At 34.6% G+C, this 20309-nt stretch overlaps 2 protein-coding genes across 2 annotated transcripts; both read right to left on the bottom strand.

Moving 5' to 3' along the window:
• Positions 1-3620: 3620 nt before the first annotated feature.
• LOC144567388 (AT-hook motif nuclear-localized protein 18-like) lies at positions 3621-5154 on the bottom strand. Its single transcript, XM_078317514.1, has one exon. It carries the CDS (start codon positions 4765-4767, stop codon positions 3793-3795), a length of 975 nt encoding a protein of 324 aa, XP_078173640.1. The 5' UTR covers positions 4768-5154; the 3' UTR covers positions 3621-3792.
• Positions 5155-17111: 11957 nt separating this feature from the next.
• On the bottom strand, positions 17112-20181 carry LOC144567140 (ATP-dependent Clp protease proteolytic subunit-related protein 2, chloroplastic-like). Its single transcript, XM_078317195.1, has 9 exons — positions 20004-20181; positions 19887-19909; positions 19708-19780; positions 19251-19368; positions 18848-18985; positions 18404-18520; positions 18225-18293; positions 17699-17794; positions 17112-17439 (listed from the first exon to the last, which is right to left on the bottom strand). The coding sequence occupies exons 1-9, from the start codon at positions 20066-20068 to the stop codon at positions 17299-17301; spliced, it is 840 nt and encodes a 279-aa protein (XP_078173321.1). The 5' UTR covers positions 20069-20181; the 3' UTR covers positions 17112-17298.
• Between the last annotated feature and the right edge of the window lie 128 nt (positions 20182-20309).

Here is a 20309-nt window from a genome sequence, read left to right as displayed (position 1 = left end):
GGTTCGATTCGAAAAATGTGTAGATCGAAATGGGTTCGGTTTGAAACGAATCAAACCAGGTTCGGTTCGAAATTAATTCAAACCAAACTCAAACCTAAGGTAAGTTCGGTTCGGTTCGGTTTGTTGCCACCCCTAGTACCAGCTGCATATATTTACATTACTAGAAAAAGACATGTCCCAACACAAGAATTACCTTAGTTATCAAGTTAATTTTATGCAATCATGCATATTATATACATTTACTGCAACTCCGCAAACCAAGGCATTTGCCCATATTGACTTAATTGCATGAACTCACGCTAGCTCTTTTCAATGTTACTTTTATTTTTCATTGTATGTGAATCAAATTAATCTATTTGTCGTCTTAATTATCATGGTGCTTGTCCAATCAAAGATGCAACTAAACCACAAAATACAAGCGATATATATGTGCAATCTAGCTAGTTAAGGGTCTTAGTGTCTTACCAATTTAATTACCATGCATCTTGAGAATAAATTAAGTCGATAATTTATGCAAAGTTGTAGCATCATCACATCACCCTATAAAATTCTGGAATCCATTTTTAATTTACTGCCCACATAATATAGGTCATGTTCTTATTTATTAACTATTAATTAATATGCATTTATTAAGTAAATTTATATAATAATTAACTACTATATAAATGTATATAAAACGATTAAATTTTAGTAGTCAACAGTTATAAATAGATAACCGTATAAGTTAACAAATCCAACGGTTCACGTTTCTCATAAAATTAAGCTACTTTAGTGAACAACAAGTAATAAAAAGGAATGGGAACTAGGGGTGGCAACGAGTTGTTAAAGAGCGAGTTAGGTCACACTCGTATTCAGTTTGTAGGGGTGTCAAGCTGAGCGAGCGAGTTTGAATTTTAGGTCCCGAGTTAAAACTATTGCTCAAGACCAACTCGTGAGTTGTCCGAGCGAGCCGAGCTAGCTTGTTACTAGCTTGACAGATTTATAAATTTGTATATTTACTAGTTAAAACTTTATAGCTAAATTCATACAAACATAGTCACATAATAAATTCATGCATACTAAATCAAACAAATTCATACAAATTAAACACATATTCCATACAAAATTATCAATCAACTTAAACACAGTCCAAAGTGCAATTATTATAACATTGGCTATAACATCCATAGACCATAATATCTCTAATCTGAAGTGAATGGATCCGATTAAACTATTAAACTATGTATATTAAATAGCTCATTATAATAATTTTCAGGATATGACAAAGACTGGATTTTGGGCCTTTGTCATACCCTGAAAATTATTATTGTCCTACCCTGCAGCCCAAATTAAAATGGCTGGCCCATTGCATATTAAATTTTGTAAATAAGTGATCCGCGTTCTCTGAGATATCTTACCTAACTTCTTATTTGTATGTCATGCTTAGATCCGAAGAACTCTTTTTCATCATTTAACAAAGATAGGTAATACTCTTTTTCATGCATATATTATTACCGAACTTCTTATTTGTATTTCTTTTTCATCATTTAACTAATACCGAACTCTTTTTCATAGGTTGCTTCAATTTGCTCAATTTTATCCCTCTGATTTCAACCAATACGATATATTAACCCTAGATAGTCAATTGGAGAATTACCACTTAGATATGAAAGATGATAGAGATTTTGACCTAAAGAGCTTAAGTGAACTTTCTCAAAAAATGGTGGAAACAAACAAACACAATGTTTATCCCTTGGTTTACAAATTATTGAAATTGGCATTGATATTGCTGGTGGCGACCGCTATTTTTGACAATGAATTTTGTGAAAAATAACTTAAGAAGTACCATGGGAGATCAATGGTTGAATGATTTGTTGGTTACTTACATTGAGAAGGAGTTGTTTATGCGTGTCGATGATGAAAGAATTATGCAAAGATTCCAATCTATGAAGACCCGTAAAGGAACACTCTCTCCATTGACTTAATTATCTAGTATCTAGTTTTTTGTTTTGTTTTTAATATGTAAAAGAATAATATTTGTTGTTTTTGTTATGCAAAAGAATACCATTTTGTTGGTTTTTTGTCATGTTTTAATTAGTAGTTGATTATCTAAATATTATGGAAGTAAATTGTGTTATAATACTATTTTTGTTGTTTTTGTTATCATGCTTTATCTATTATCCGATTATTTAATGGATTTGGATCCGATTATCTATTTAAATCCGATTCAATAATTTCTTGATCAAAATCCTGCGTCCACCCCTGAGTACATGTATATATACAAGAGGACATGTATATATCTAATTAAGAGAATCTCCTTCAAAGATCTGTCTGTTTTACTGAGACTTACAGTTAAAAAGAAGAACCTTTTGGCATTTTCAAAATATACTTTGACAGATCGTGTTGACACACTAGCTAGCAATAGCATGCACCTCTCTCTCTCTCTATCTCTGTGTTCACTTCATGACTAGGTATGGTGCCTTGCTTATCCCTGACTGAGCTCAGCTCCTGCGCTTGCAATCCATCTGTTTGCCTCGAAAAGGAGCTGCATCAGAGAATTGCACGTGTGATGCAGTCCCTATTCATAATTTCATAATTTCATATCATATCGCCCTTTTTTTCTCTGAGTGCTCTAAAATGAATCCACATCTCCTTTTTCTCAGTAAGCCCATACCTTGTGCATGGCATATGGCATTACCACCACAGACCACAGTACACGGACACCCACAGACCCGGCTTTCTCTCTCGCTCTCTCTCTCTCTCTCTCTCCCTCTCCCTCTCTTGAATAAAAAATCAAAACCCTCACCAATCAATGACCTAGACCTAAAGTGCCATTGACTCGTCCACTGGCCATTTTCAAAATTTTCTATATCATCATGGTAGGCAAACAAGACAAAGTTTTCCATTATAAAAATTAAACATCCTTTAAGTTATTTTAATATATGTTTTTGTTTTTTTGTTTTTTTGTTTCGTTTTTCCCTGTGGTCTGTGGAGAGAGACACATAGAGACAACCATTTGTTGCTATTTGTCAAACCGATATTTGTTCAGAGATATCATGATTCTAACAGAATCTCAATATCTCTTGTTAATTTGCTTTGTTAGGTTATATATGTTCATGTTTTATGGTAAAGTAAAATGAGGTAATAATAAGTTGTTTGAGAGAAAGAGAGAGAGAAGACAACTACAGGATTGTACTTGGAAGATCTCATACATATATAGCTAATAGGATGAAAGGAATTATTTCAGAGAGAAAGTACATTGAACTTATCTTTTGTAGAAGTATCTCTCATCTTCCAGTCTGATCATACAGTTATATATATATATATCATCTTCTCGGGATGTGAAACTGCATGCAGTAGTCTAACAGTACGTCTCAAACCAAAAGACATGACAAAATTTAATACAACAGGAAATTAATGTACCACATCCATCCGAAGCAGCATGATCAGTGCATGCGCGCTATGGTTATTTTGTTCAATTAATTAATTGACATCGATCGCCGATTGCAACCGATCGATCGAGATAATTAACCTTTCTCTCAATCTCCCTCGAATTTCCTCTCATCAGAATCGATCTTCTTGGAATTGCATATCATTATACATTCAAATTTCGGTGATCACAAGCGAGAGAGAGAGAGAGAGAGAGACAATTATCTCGTGATAATTTCATCCTATATCAGCACAACCAATCATGCATGCACTAGTAAAAAAGAAGGATCGAAGAAGCAACATAACAAGAGGATAAAAGAAAAGAAAAGAAAAACAGATTAACAAAGGAAAGAAAGCCACTAACTAAAATTCCAAAGTTTAGTCTCAGTAAGGCTGAGGCCGCCCCCCGCCTCCTGTCGCCCAACCGTATGCATCGGCTGGCAATTGCACATTATTTAACAGATTTGGTGTCAACCCATGAAAACCACCCGTGTTTGGGTCGGCCAACAGCTGCGATTGTGTCTGACTTGGTGGCGACTGAGCGTGAGCTTGACTCATCATTCCAGGTGACCCCATCGGCTGTTGCATCTGAATTTGTTCTTCATCTTCAAGGGGTAGCCTCTCATATGCAGCATTTCCAAACGACGCTGCCATGATGATAACCGGGCCGGAAGCGACCAAAGCACCAACCACACTGCCTCCAATGATTTGACCCTGACCCCCAGCTAAGTAAACCGTAAGTCCCGTGGCAGCTGGTGGGGCCGGTGGGGGCAGGAATGAACCTGAAAGTGAGAGAATTTCAAACCGTCCGTGAAGGTTCACTACAGCACTTGGCGTGGCGGGTTGCCTTATCGTGACATTTGTGACTGCACCGCTGCCGCTCAGAACACAGACTCCACGCTGCCGGCGGCGTGCGAAGGTAGCCACGCTATCAACTATGTCACATCCTCCAGCGATCTCCATTACATGGGAGCGCAAAGCATTAGCGCTGTCCCTGGTAATTATAATTGGTGGCTTTGGTTTGTTTTTTGACCCGGCAGGTCGACCACGGGGTCGGCGCATGATTTCCCCGGCTCCTTCAGCCTGGGAGAGAGCCATGAGATCCTTGCCATCAGGACCGCTTCCGCTGCCGCTGGAATTATTGCCGGCTTCATTAGAAGTGTTGTTGAGGTTGTTGTTGTCTTCGAATTCTCGTTTGAGGCCACGACCGATCGCGAGGCCGTGTTGGTCGTCAAGCTTGAGTTGCTGCGGCTGCAGATGCTGGAACTGCTGCTGGTAGTGTAAGTGAGGAAAATCTCTGGTGGTATGGAAAGGTGGAGGCAGATGGTGTCCATGCGCAGATGCTGTTATTGGATCCATTTCGAAGCTTAATTTACGCCTTTATTATTAGTGGAAGAAGAGCAGGAGGCGGCAGATCTAATTTTTTTTGTTCTGGCTTCTTATTTTATGATGGAAACCCGGAATCTTTCTTTTTAGATATATAAACTAAAGTATACTAAACGAGGAATGGAACAGTACTGGAAGGGGAGAGGAGCTAGCAAGTCTAATATCTTATGACAAATTAAAGGAAGCTCAGAAAAAGAGGCTTGAGAGCAGGAGGGATCTGGCTATAAGCAAGCATGGTTGGTTTCTTAGATTGTTGCCATTTTGGGGCACGAGGGGTCAGGAGAGGAAGAGAGAAGAGAGAAGAGGAGGCCTGGTGGGGTTTAGGAAAGGGTTAGGGTTGGGTTGGGTTGGGGGAGGTCAAAGGGGGCAATGGATGAATGAATCAATGAAATAAAATGAAATAAAATGAAATGAAATGAATGATGGGTGTGTTGGTGTAGATGGGTTTGGTTTTGGTGTTAAGACAACCAGCAAAATGAGTGTTGTGTGGGCCCACCACCGAACTCTAATTCCGATCTTCTGTGGCCTGTTACCAGAAATATATATATGGTTCAAATACAAATTACTACTTTGTGTAAATTTCGTTATAGGTCATTAAACTTTGTTATTTGTCACGAATTAGTCACTTAAGTTTGATTTGTTTATTTTTAGCCATTCAACTTTGTTATTTATTTCAATCAAGTTTTTCTATACTTTTCTATTCAAAATGCTAACGGAATTTAAGATGGAAAACAAAATAGAAACATTCAAGGAAATATAGCTAGACTATATAGATAGAGATGGATATATTGCTTGACTGGGCATTCAAGGAAATGGACAGTTAAAGAATTCAATGCATAAAACAAGTTGGCATGATAATGAAGGAGGCTGAACCATGCATGATTAATATTATTGTGCTTGAATCACTAATATAAGCTCAACAACTCCATTAATGCTGCAATAGTGCTAGGGCTTGATGACTGTGCAAGGTTTAACTGAGAATATTGGTAATATTGGTTGTATTGAATAGTTAATGGTTTTTGTAATGGATTGTCCCTACATGATTAATTAGTCAATCATTTTGAAATGAACATTTTGCATTATGATTTATGAAGATGTGTAAAGGAGTAAAGGACATGCTACTTCAAAGGCCTACGCTCTGTCAGATTCAAGAATACGGAGAATCATAAAATATATATATATATATATAATTCAAGCTCAGTCTTTTGCTCAAATTTAAAATGGCAAAATGATCGAGTGAATTTTAATTATTTCTGTTTGATGGATGTATTAATTAAGAGGATTGACCAAATTAGAAGAAAGTTTCTTTCGGCTGAGATTCTCATAGAAATCAGCACTTATTTAATAGGGGAATTGTGTGTTTGCACGAAGAATGTAGGGATGAGATGTTATTAATTTAGATCAAATAAGATTGAAGGATTATCATCATATATGAAAGGTGTTCATTCAAATGAAATATAAATAAAAGTTCACCGGCAAACTCTCTCCTAATTTCTGGATTGGTATAATTATATATATACATCACATTTAACAATTTCACTCTGTTATCTGAAACTTAAAAATCAGAGGTATTTAATTTAATTGAAAGGCATGCATGTGAATCCCTCCTATTTTTACTTTTGCCAAACCAATTGTATTTCTCTCTTTTTATGTTTTACAACCATAAAATCATAGTGTGGTCTGTGATGGGAGTTCAAATAATCTTAAAAATATATAGTATTATATTTTTACTGTCTTTTTTGTATGTTAAACGTCCAAAACTTTATGAAAATGTACGTATAATTTGTCTTCATAGTACAATTTCTAAAATATTACTTAAAGTTGTTGTTAGTAAAAAATTATTAATATACAGGGTGGACTATAATTCATCGCTATATATTTTTTTTTCATAAAAATCTCTCACTGTTACTCCATTATTTTAAATTATTAGATCGAAGTTAGAATTATGATGTAATTAAATTCCAAGATACTAATTTTGTTCTCTATATGCATCCTCGGTACAAATAATTAACTTTGAAAAATGTAAAAATAATGCCTTTATGTTCGTCCCAGTATTCTAATTAAATAGCGCGCTATGGCGACGCAATAGTGGCGCTATAGCGTTTTCGGACCTTGAAAGCTACGCTATGGGATAAAAGTGTGCTATTCCAGCTAAGACCACTATAACAGTAATAGCGGTCCGCTATCTACTCTACGCGCTATATCGCATGCTATGCCACATAGCCTTTTATATAAAGGCTCAAACTAAAAATTAAATTTAAAGATTAATTTTACTTTTTAATAGAAAATAAAGATAGTTTATTCCATGATGTCTATGTTTTTTTAATAGAAAAAAAAATATAATTTATACCATTATGCTTATGTTATTTTGAATGGAAAAAAAGATAGACAGTTTATCATATTATTAGAGATATTATGAATAATAATTTGGACTTTGTACTAGTTCAATATGAATAATCTAATTCTTTAATTAATTTTGTGTTACTTATTGATCTATGAGACTTTATATAATATTGATAATTAGTAGAAATATAAAATATAATTTGTTAAACAAAAAAGGCTATGTATGATAGCTTTTGCTATATCTACGCTATTCGCAATAGTTTTTTTTTTTGGAACGACTAACAGTACCCCCATTCCGTCCCCTATCTGTCCCCTGCACTAAAAGACAAAAAAGTACAACAGAGGGACCACTAACTGACGCGCACGTGGTAACTACAGCCAATGAACAGGGTTAACGCGATTTTATTCAAGTCAAAACGTATAGTATTCATACCTACAGATTTATAGTATTCATATTTATTATTTATAATATTCGTCATATGTAAACACAAACTGGAGGGGACCATTAATCTTGGGGACCAATAATGACCAGAGGGACCACTGACGACGTCTGACAACTTGGATTGGGGACCGCAACTATTTGAAAGCGACATTTGTCAAAATTGGAGACAACTACAGCGAATCTATACAATGAAGTATTAATATCTAACTAATGAAGTATTCATATATAAATAATGAAGTATTCATATCTAACTAATACTTACCTCTTCCAAGACACCTCTTCAATTCACTTAAAAAGTCTTTTTTATAGTAAGTATTCACACCTGACACTAACACTATTCATACTTGAAGGTATGAAGTATTTATATATAACAAATGAAGTATTCGTATCTAATTAATGTATATATGAAGTATTCATATGTTGACAACATTAAGTATTTATATCTAACTAATTAAGTATTTATATATTGCACTCTGACAATCTTCGCTGGGCTAGCATGGACCCCCTTTGACAGTGCACCACGCTCTCCCCGTCGGATCTCATCGGAGACGAAGTAAGATTATGTCGGATCGCACCGGATCTCTTCGCCGGATCTCGACGGTGCACCACTCTCTCCTCGCCGGATCTCGACGGTGCACCACGCTGAGAAAGAAAAGAGACGGAGGCTGTGAAGGGCATGAAGAGGCGGATGAGAGACTTCAGTTTCTAATTTGGTAACTTTCACTGTTAATTTGTTACGACTAATTATTGGAGTTCGGCGGGGACAGTTAGGGGACAGATTTGCGGGGATAATATAATTACTCTTTTTTTTTAACCTTTCCGCTGTGACGTGATAATTGCTATTTAAAACCTTGGTTCGTCCAGACTGCTGCATACAACATATATCAAAGGGCTAGCTAGTATGTGAATAGTAATTAAACTACATTAATTAATACATATTACAACAAGTGTTCCTTCAATATCAAGCAATATGATTCTCGTTTTATCATTCTTTTTGTTGTGAAAAGTAGAGGTACCTGGACAAATAATATTTTGGTGTGATTGTTTCCAATTATATTCAAACAAGTATCAAGGTATAAGAATCAGCTTTAATTTAGTAACAAATGACCATGTTCTTATTGATACGTGGAAACTCCCCTGTTCAAAATTTGCAATTCTTGTATTATTTAGGACTTAACATAATATTGTGAATTTTTTTGTGGTTGTATCATTTAGAATTTTTCAAAATTTGCGATTTCTTGTATTATTGAGAATTTTGTGGTTATCTTAACATTATTTTTTACTTCAAAATTGAAAATTGGAGTCCCAATCTTTCTGAGAAAACAAGTTTTTGTGGACATTATCATATGCAAACGCCTCTATGGTTTTTGCAAATTGATATTTTCATATGTTAATGCGGTGATCATATTTGGGATATATATATATATTTTATCCACGAAATTATGTAGTGCTCGTGTACACCTGTCGTATATAAATATATGGGACCCACGCCCATGATTTCCTGTTTTACCCTTGCACGAGATTAGTCCAGTGTGATCCTGGAATATATATATAGTGTCCATCTGTTTAGATACACCTGTGGTTTATAGGCACCCGTACGTACCGCTAGACGCTAGTAAATTTACACCCCCATGCTTCATGGATCGGTATCCTCATAGGTAGAGAAAGAAATTAGTCACGATGTGATTAGTCACGTCACGTTACGTGTATTGATTATGTGATGCGATTTGCGTGTTGCATAGCGTGACTGCATTTGAACGAAAATTACATTTTATGTTACGGTATGAAACATAGAATATTCAACTTTTTTGGTATGTATAGAATATTCATGTTTCTCTTTTAGTATAGACTCAGTGGTACTGGTACTCATGTAGTATTGGTTTTTATTTTCTCTAATTTAGTCTATTCAATATTTGTAATTTGAATTTTTAAAGTTATGTCAGATGTTAAGATCTTTCCTAAAAAAAAAATTGCAACATTATTACTTATTTTAAATTTTTTAGAATTTTGCATATTCTTTATATTTTTCTGTATTTTCAACAATTTAAATTAAAATATAAAAAAAAATTTGACGTGACTAATTTATATCACGTCACGTATGATCATGACGTGACTACACGTGACGTGATCGTTCACCACCATTTTGATCACGTCACATGAAAAAAAAAAACTGATCTCGCCATGTGAGCAAATCACGACGTTTTTGTCACATCACGTCACCGTGTATTGTGTATTTCCTTCTCTACTCTCAGGTACCTGACTCAAGCAAATTAAAACTGACGGGTCAGATTAATCCTAACTGGATCAAACTCAATCTAGTTCCTGTGGAGACTGTAGGGGTCCGTTTTGAGATTCGTGCTAAAAGAATCGTCGGATTATAATTGTATTCAGTCAGGTATCCTGAGGGATGTGAATTCATGCTTCATACCTACCGTCTCTCTATTCTCTAACCATTGTTTTTTCTTCACGCAATTAAATGTAGGTTCTATACACAATTGGAGCCACCGCCTTTGTTCTTCTTAGCCTCACTCTATACAATTTTTTTTTATTTTATGATTCCTTCTGTACAATTTTGTGCTCTCTCCAGCTCTACACATGACAGTACGTGTCTACGTACAGCCATGCTCGTAGTCATAATTTTTAAAAGAAATAGTCAATCAGCAGATTGTGAATTTAGTCTGTAAACTGTTCAAGAGTAAATAACAGTGATTACAAATAGACCTATACTCAATTTTCAAAATTCAAAAATAGACAATTATCTATTCCTATCACTAGTGAAAAAACTAGAATCAGGATCGGCTATATGAAACAACTGATCCTAATAACTATCTAGATCGGTTTTCTTAAAAAAACCGATCCTAAAAACTATTCAGATCAGTTTTTATAAACAACCGATCCTAATAAATGAACTATTAGAACCGATCCAGATACTATCAGGATCGATTTTTACAAACAACAGATCCTAATAGTTCATTAATTAGGATTGGTTGTTTGTAAAAACCGAACCTAATACTATCAAGATCGGTTGTTTCGAAATAATTGATCCTGATAGTGATACTATCAGGATCGGTTATTTTGAAACAACCGATCCTGATAACTCTCTAGGGTTCTTATTTTCATTCCGCGCCTCTCATTTTCAACTTTGTGAAAATCAAACCCGCCTCTCAACTCCTCTGTCTCTCTCTCTGTCTCAGTCTCTCTCTCTTCTAGGGTTCTTATTTTTATTTCGCACCTCTCATTTTCAACTTAGCAAAAATCAAACCCGCCTTTCAACTCCTCCGTCTCTCTCTCTGTCTCCGGCGCCTCTCAACTTAGCGATCTCTGTCTCGATCATGTCAAAAAAAGGCGAAGAAGACGAAAACTGACAAGGATGTGCCATCCATCTCTTCCAAGTTCATGGAATCAGATGAAGGATGATGCCCCGGCTTATGCCCTTAAATTATACTTAAGGTACATACTGTTTATTTTCTCAAATCTCTTATGTACATTTGAGCATCTTTTGTATTTTTAATTTACACTAAATTGCAGTATTACAGTTCATGGTTTCAATTTTTTTTATTTTTTTTTCATTTGAGCAAGGCCTTTTGAGATTATTCCATCGGCGGTGAAGAGGTACACTTTTTGGTATGCTAGCTAGATTTTCCTTGTCTTTCAATTTAAATAATACATGTATCGAAGATGCACAGGCAAGCAATTAATGATATAAATATTTGTTCATATTTTGAAGTTTGCACTGGTGGAGACGATGAAAGAGGGAGTGCCATACATGTGGTTGAATTTTATTTTATTTTGCTATTGCACCAAATTTCTTCAACTATTGTACTTCTTTTTGTGTTTCATGAATTTTATTTTGTGTTCTTAATTGGTTTTGAGCTCCAATAAATCGATGGTAAATAAAAAATATATATATTTTATGCTCGCCAACAAATATATATATGGAAGCTGGTCAAATAAAAAAAATATTTTTTTTAGATCCAATATAACATCAGGATTGGTTGTTTGAAACAACTTATCCTGATAGTAACTATCAGCATCGGTTGTTTGAAACAACCGATTCTAATAGTAACTATTAAGATCGGTTATTTATCACTATCACCTTCATTAGAATCGGTTGTATTCTGATACTAATATGCGTATATAACCGATCCTGATTCCATATTTTCCACTAGTTGAACGTGGCTCCGTAAATTATTTTATATCAACAATTAATTAGAATACTAACTAATTTGAGCTAATTTTGAGTAATATATCATATATGTTACATTTGTCATGAACATCGGGTTATATATATATGCGACATTTGGTGGATATCTTCAACGCTATTACATGCATGATGTTAAAAATTTAGCGTTTACTGGAATAAAGCTTTCTTAATTTCCAGAAAATATATTACTCACTGCCAGAATCTGAATTTATATAAACACATTAGTGCAGATATAGTCTTATCTTATAAGAGTATAAGACAAATATATGCATTAATTACCTTATATGCCAGGTTGTGATTAATTAATTGAGTTCCGAATCGATAATAAATATATAACAGCAGTCAATATATATATATAGTCATTTCATTTTTTTTTAATAAAAGAAAGATCATGCAATTAAGCCATCAAACATTAATTAATATTTGTAAAATTAATTAAGGTATCTCATATAAATTTCAAACATGCATATATATATATGTGATCTTCACATTAATTATATTAACTATATTAATTAAGCTAACGATTGATTCTCAATATTAATAAGTCCATTAATTACTGCATGGTAGTATTAAATATATATAAAATAAAGGAAGCATTTATCATTCGATCCGTTAATTATATATATATAGATAGAGAGTAGAGTGAATACATGAGTACTGTCCCACAGTTGAGAGGAAATGCCGGACAAATATATATATATATATATATATATATGCGCGAAAGCAGCTAGCACAAATTAATATTGATCTCCAATTAATTTGAAATAAAATAAATTAATATGCGACTTACTGGCTAGCTCGATCATTTGAAATAAAATAAAATAAAATGTCACGTAACATATACATGCAAAAATTATAAATTTTAATGAATAAAGTTATAAAATTTTAATTTATAGGGATGAAATTAGTTAATTAACAGTCTTAATTAATTATTTTAAAATTCAGTTGATAAAGTTCGCACAGATAGTAACTATACATTTATTAATTCCTAGTGAGTTTCGAAGAATTTTAATATGGAGATATGAAGATTAAAGAATGGAAGGAAGGTTTTTTTTTTTTTTTTTTTAAATTTGCTTTCTTTTGTTAAATAGCAACGAAGCTAAGGGATTTAATTAATTTGTACCTATGGCATTATAATTAGTAGATGTCACCAGTTCACGTCCCATCATGTTTTTATATTTATTTTATCTAGTCTAATTAATCTTTTCGCACAACTATATTCTATATATATAGATTCCATGGATCTGTTTAACAAGCCCCACGTGCGTGTGATATAGGAAAAATGTATATATATATATATATATATATATATATATATATATGTTTTCATTATCTTTTGCTATAGCCAATGGGCTAAATTTAGCCGACAAGAATAAAAAAATAAAATAAAAAGAAAGAGCTAGCAATATCGATCGTATATATATCGATCATCTAAAATTTCAGTACCTAAAAAGGCTTTTACTTTAATTTGATTGTTTAAAAGTTCATGTGTGAATCAAAATTTTAGAATCTAATTGTGATATAACTACACAAGTGGCATGCATGGGGTGGCGGCATTAATTAACGGTCTCTTGTTATTATAAAATAAAGTGTCGTGTGATTGCTAGCTATTTCTGTTATTTACTTATTTAATTTTAACATAAAAATACCTAGCTAGCTAGGTTCATACATGGAGTCTAAAATTGATGTTGTACAAATTAATTCTTCATGAGTCCAACTTGCCATATATATATAACTAACTAATTAAACTGTTAAGTATATCGACTCGGGATCAACGTGCTGCTACTATATATATATATATATATAATTAGCTGCAAAAATTATTAGTGTCTAGAAAGATGGAAATTAAAACGCTTTGTGGCATTTGAGAACTTTGCTTTAAGGACAAGTATTAGCTCGCGTGGCACACAACTCGGTGTATAGTAATGTGTATTATATATATAGCATGATTTTTGATTTTTTAGATGATTCAGTTCATATATATATATATATAGATTAATTAATATGTTGACCAAAGCTCAGTCAAATAATTAATGTTCGTTTCGATATATAGGGTCTTCAATTTTGCCCTTTTATTTATTTCCAAACCAAATCATCTTTTTTGTAATTACAGTGATAAGTATAAAATTAGAAACTTGATAATTAAGGTTTAAAATTCATAATTCAGAAAATACGGATATATCGAGAATAATTCATTTTCTTACACAGCATCAAATATATTGAAATTTTAAGAAGAAAAAAGACAAATTCTAGAACTATTTCAAAAATATCTATGAATAATTTGCAGAAGGCAATAATTTATATATTTTTTTATTAAAGAGTTTGGTACACCTAGCATATTTTAGATGTTATTTTTGAGAATTGAACCTATATTATCTTTTCGTGAAAAGATGGAAGCTCGTACATACCAGTATGCTAAGTCTGCAGTTCAAAATTGGCATTAATTTAAAATACTGATTAAATTTGTCTATCATTTGAAAAGGTATTGAAAACAAGTAATTCACAAATGTTTTTTTTTTACTATCATTACTGAGTTCGGCTAGTATGACATCAGTGTCATTTCAGCCTATATAAAACCAAATCCAAAATCTATAAGTAAGAATGAATCCAAACCATTTAAACCGATTTACTTCATTAGTTGTGTGTTTACATGCAAAATTTATAATTTTTCGAACTTATTTAGTATAAAATCAAACAGTCAAATATGGGAGTTATTCAATTAAATTTAATGCATTCATATTTTACCATTTTTGACGGCTTAACATGGTACTAAAATTACTTGAAAAAAAATATAAATTTTGCATGTAAACAAATCACTCATACAATAAATCGGTTTGAATAGTTTGAATTTTTATTGAAATTTGTATCATATAACACCGATATTATACTAATGAGAGGTACTCATCATTATTTTGTTGGTAGTACGTAGCATATCTTATATATGTAGTAACGAAAGAGGAAAAAAAAAAAAAAATTTAGAGTTGATGAAAAAGATACCCGGCCAATTTTATGAACGTGCTAATTAATATATTAAGCAGTGGTGTACATATATATGATGAGGGGATGATCGAACAAATAGCTAGCTAGCTAGGTTACTCATTAATTAATCCGTCACTATAGCGCGTATTGATCGAGTCATAGAAATAGGGCTTAATTCTCACCCTCTCTATGCAGCACAATTTTTTAAACGATCGAGAGGATGGTTGAGAATATATTAGAACATCTATATTCCTAAAACTATTAGAGTTTCTAATTCAGTTTCATGGATGTGGGAGAATTTCTTATTTAGAAACTATGCAGGAAAGTTTCTTATTAAGAAACTGTTTATAAATTCTATGTTGGCCAAATGATTGGCTCAAATTGTTTCTCTTTTTTAATTTGTTGCTGACGTGACTTAATAGAAACTCTAAAATGAGTTTCAGAAATGTAAGAGTTATAAACTTTAAAAATCATAATTTCTAAAAAGTAATTAACAGTTATTTAGAAATCATTTTGAGTCTTCGGAACGTAGATGCTCTTATGCTGTGTGCGCCTAGCTCTCTCGCTCTTCCTCTTCGTTGAAACCTTGATTAACAGTGCCTAAACCGGATTTGATGACCATTAAATTAATTAGCTGTCTCGGTCTCCACAATAAAAAGGCCCTGCCCCCGCCTGCGTGCAAACGGTCAACGAAAGGATCGCGACCCACGACCGGAGATAAGACTTAAGAGGGCCAGCGTGCACACCACATTTGTCGTTCTCTAGTGGCCATTTTCGTAAATAACTGTAAACTATGAGGCCAATCAGAAACGGTGGTCCCCTGCGCGGGGTGCATGTGGGTCTCAGTCAGGCGTTGGTAGACTCGAATCTCGGAGCGAGGGGTTAGAGCGGGCCCACAAGAGGTAGACTGGACACGTGTCAGTAGACAAGAGGTGGGTTGGGATCGGGAACTCGTAGTCTGGCGCCATAACAGACGTGACGTCTCTATCACTGCCGTCCGACAGCTCAGAGCCCACCACACCCTCTTCGCCTTGGGCTTTGGACCCCGCAACAACCACTCCTCTCCTTGATTCTCTGTTATTTCCCGCTCTCTGCTCACCTGTGCAGCTGTAATTCATCTATCTATCTATCTATCTATCTATAGTTTTTAATTGAGTTCCAACGACATCGTGGTACACCTGGTACTGTATAGAAGATCTGCCTGCCCGTCTTTCCCTCAATTTATCTAACTCTTAATATTAATAGTTTATACCCGGTTCATGAACACCAAGGCATGAAAGGGAATGGAAATCAATTTAATCGTTGACAATTCCCCAATGGTGTATTCATAGACTCGGTCTGCAGACTACTACACCACCTGCCAATTTCCACGGGAACATTGATAGGACGCTCCTTGATCTAGTATTCTAGTAGTGCTAGCTGCCACCTACTGATAGCTTTGGAATTATCTCCTCCAGTTACAATCAAACTGGCGTCCTCTGGCTCTGCTTAACATTCTCCAACGTTCTAATTAAAATATTAAATAGAGACTGGTCAGATTTGCTGCTTCAACTGGAGGGGATTTACCTTATTGAGTGCAACTGCGTCAGGCTAATATCTTCAATCGAGGCACTCGTGCTGATCCCTCGTGGGAAGAAAAAGCTTCTCCTCTGTGGATTAAACCAATGTATATTAACTGTAGCGGGTCAAATTTGATCGAGTCCATGAGTTGGTACATGCTCAGTAGCATAAGCAAAGACGGTAAATAGTGTGACGAATTTAAGACGTGAGATTTAAACCTTTTGACAGTGATACGGAGATTTCACCTCAGATTGATTTCTACTCAGGCAAGTACAACCTAGGACAGGCAGGGATCAGAAACCTTTTTAGGTCACACCTGCCTACATTGCCCCTGGAAGTGAGACATAAATAACGGTAATCATTGGAGTTTGAATTTAAAGATGAGGGGTTATTTGGTAATTACAGTACACTAGTACTGAGCTGAAGATATCTATATGAGCTATCCATTCCAGAGGTGTGGTGATTGGTACTTGAGGCTTGAGGGGCTCAAGGGCTGAGCTTAGAAAAAGGTTACACAGAGGTGTGGTGATTGTGACAGGATAGGGTAGGGTCCATCCACAGAAAAGAAAAGTACACATTTCCTGACATTTTGTGCCCAGCTACTGTGTTGACCAATTTTCATGCAAGGACAAAAGGATTGCATCAGCAAAGATGCAACGATCTCCAATGCTAGTGACATGGGCCCAAATCTCTACCTGGGCCAATGTTTTTGGACTCGGAGAGGTGCACCTCCTTTTAGCTTTTAGGGAAAGTAAGTCAACAAAATATCACATAACATCTATTTCAAAGTTAGGAGCCTAGCTTCAATTTATTACCCTAAATAATCTCAAAAGAGAAATACATCATCCATAGGCCATAGCAGGAATTGACAAATGACCAAATGCATATAAACTCACCTAAAACCTATGCCACCATGCCAAAGTATCAAAATTTTATACTACAAAGAACCCATGCTAAGTTGTCATAAAAATTAAATCTACCCAAGGCCCGGTGCAGTTTTGTCCTTTCGACCGATTGTAGTAGAGAGAAGAGTGGGCCTTGTTATGCTGTCAATAAGCCCATATTCAATTGCCTGTTGAGGATTGAAGATCTTGCTATCATTGAGGTCATCAAATATCTGCACCGACAGATACAAGTTAAAACACACTCATTTGCTTGTTACTGTCGTGCAAAACATAGAACCCTTGTGTAATATCGGGTAACAACACTATGATGCATACATGTCAAAAAAAGAAAAGGAGTACAACATGTGAAAATCAGTTCATAACTTTTGTAAGTTCAACATAGTAAAATGAGAACAAAAAAAAAAAGAAAGGCAACACCTTAATGTTGAACAATTTCTACTTATTAAGTCGGATAAAGGGCACAAAACTCACCTTCTCCACAGGTTGACCTGTATGCTTTGCCAACTTATTATAGAGGTGATCTCTAACTTTAATAAGTTCTTTTGTTTCATTGAGCACAACATCAGCCTGTAATTCAGAATCAACTTGTCCTTAGGGTTTTATATAAAAAAGAAAAACAGAATCTGTTAAAATAGGAAAACATAAGATGGTTGCACAGTATAGTATATAAAAACACTTGTTTCATTGAAATAGGTGGGGGCATATCCCCCTTTTTTATCCAAAAAAAAAATATATAGAAACAAAATTATTTGATAACTGCTGCAGACTAATCAAGAGTAAATAATTGAACTCTTGCACTTTTGACATTAGAGCTAGGATGTACAACCTTAGCAGCCTCTGCTAAGTTCTTAAAAAAAGACTTTAGAGCTAGGATAATATGATGCCGGCAATTTGTCAGTATTGAAATGAGATTTAACTGGTAAAAAGAATATCAAGGGTAATATTGGTATAATAGCTGGGTGCTGTATAGTAAGATTATTTGGCTTAAAGCACAAACCTTCCCACTTGCTTCTCCAACTGGTGAACGCAGAATAACCTTAGAATGAGGTAAACAAGTACGCTTTCCCTTGAAAAAATATATATAAAAATCAATATGATATACAAATATGACGAAAGTAAAGATTTAAGAACATAGACTAAGAAAATAGCAAAGGTTGAATTTTCAATAATTACTACCTTCTTTCCAGCAGCCAGAATAAAAGCTGATATGTCATATGCAGATCCTATGCACCGGGTAGACACCGAGTTCCTCAAATTTTGCATTGTGTCATATATAGCCAAGCTTGGAGAAATCTGGCACATTAGTGGATCATCTAAACTAAACCATGTCGTCCGATCAAAATGGGGACAATTTCAATGTTGTTACCTTGGCCAGGTATTTAAAGTACTATTAATTTACCAAGCAGTTATGCTATTTGTCATGTTCCAATGTAGAAAGTAGTACAACCAAAAGCTTAACTATACCATATATCAAACTAATAGGCCCCAAGCATAGCAAATTTAACATTAGCATGAATATATTCCCCCATCCACACACACACACAGAGGGGGAAAAGGGTACTAAGAGAAAAGCTAGTTTCTCCATCTGTTTATATAAATACAAAAATAAAGAAAATTTACATCTCCGCCTCGACAATTGATGAAGAAAGAGAAATCTTTTGAGGACTTGAGTCCATCGAGATACAACAAGGTTGCCACAAGCTCGTTGCTAGTTTCTTCGTTCAATTCATCCGAAATAAATATAATTCGCTCCTTATGCTGTGAAAATATAAACATACAAATTAAATACTAGTATGTCAATTTGGGTTTACCAAGAGTGAGGTACTGATTCTGTGTTAGCAGCCATCTGGTACTGATACCTTCAGAAGAGAGCATACAATGATCACTTGCTAATGTCAACCCAAGGTTTTAGGTAATAATTCAACTAGAATAAAACTCAACCAGAGACAATGACTAGATGTAAAAAGTACTAGAAAATATAAAAAAAATAAAAAATAAAGAAAATTGATATTGAGTTCCTTACTAGAGCATCCCACAGGCCCATAAACCCAGAAATGCCTTCAGCCTTATTCCGGTAGAATACTCTTGGCCCGCCAGAATACATCGTAGTTGCTAAAGCTTGAGTGGCTGTCCCTTTTGACCTAAATATATTATTTGTAGAAAGAATAACGCTTTTGTCAGCTACTGATTTTGGAAAGCAAACACTAGTAAGATGTTGTTAGGGAATAAGCATATTGAGAGCAAGATTAAGAAGTATAGGATGAATAAGCTTATTTTACTTGCTTTCTGGCTATAATTGGAACTAACTGATATCCCAAACAAGTCATATTCAGAATAAAGATGATTTAAAATAAGATTGAGGATTAATTACTCTGTCTGTTCCCATACCTAATTTATTGTTTAGCAATGAGACTAACCAATTATTCACCATAAAATTAGCTAGAAAAAATCGCATTTAAGTTCATCAGAGCAAGATATACCTCCACGAGAGCTTTTTTTGAACCTCCTTATAGAAGGAAGTGTTAACATTTCTTTCTCCAGTGCGAAAACAACCTGCCCAAGTTTCAAACGAGAAAAAAAAAAAAAAAAGACATTTATAGCAGAACTTTTCGCCAAAACAAGCCCTCTGATTACATGGATGGATAGATGAGGTAACAACCTGGCCAATCCGTATGCCTTGACCTGAAAATATAAGAAAAAAAACCAAAGTTAACACCGAAAGTTCCAGAAATTGGCAAAAACAAATGAAAAATAAAGAGAGAAATAAGTTGAGTACCGGCAAGTAGTTGTAGTGCGAGCATATAAGCACGACGAATTTGGAAGGGTCAAAGAGAGCGCCATTAGCAGAGCGTGAAGCGTGAAGCCGGGTGGGGTTTAGAGATCGAGAGAGAAACCAGGATAAAGCGCAAAGCAGCAGGATCTCATACAGGGCCAGACCGGGCCGCGTTAAATAAAATGGGCCTCAAGAAAAGTGCGTGGGTCCTTGAAATTTCATGGAATCGAAGAACAATTCCGATTGTTTAGTTAATTCGAAAATAGATGAAGTCTTCAAGTAAATTCGTGTATTGGTTGTGGGTATACA

Source organism: Carex rostrata, chromosome 16 (assembly GCF_964058835.1).
Source record: "Carex rostrata chromosome 16, lpCarRost1.2, whole genome shotgun sequence".
NCBI classification, from domain to species: Eukaryota; Viridiplantae; Streptophyta; class Magnoliopsida; order Poales; family Cyperaceae; genus Carex; species Carex rostrata.
Note: the sequence above shows the minus strand (reverse complement) of the source record. Positions and strands in the feature narration are given on the sequence as shown.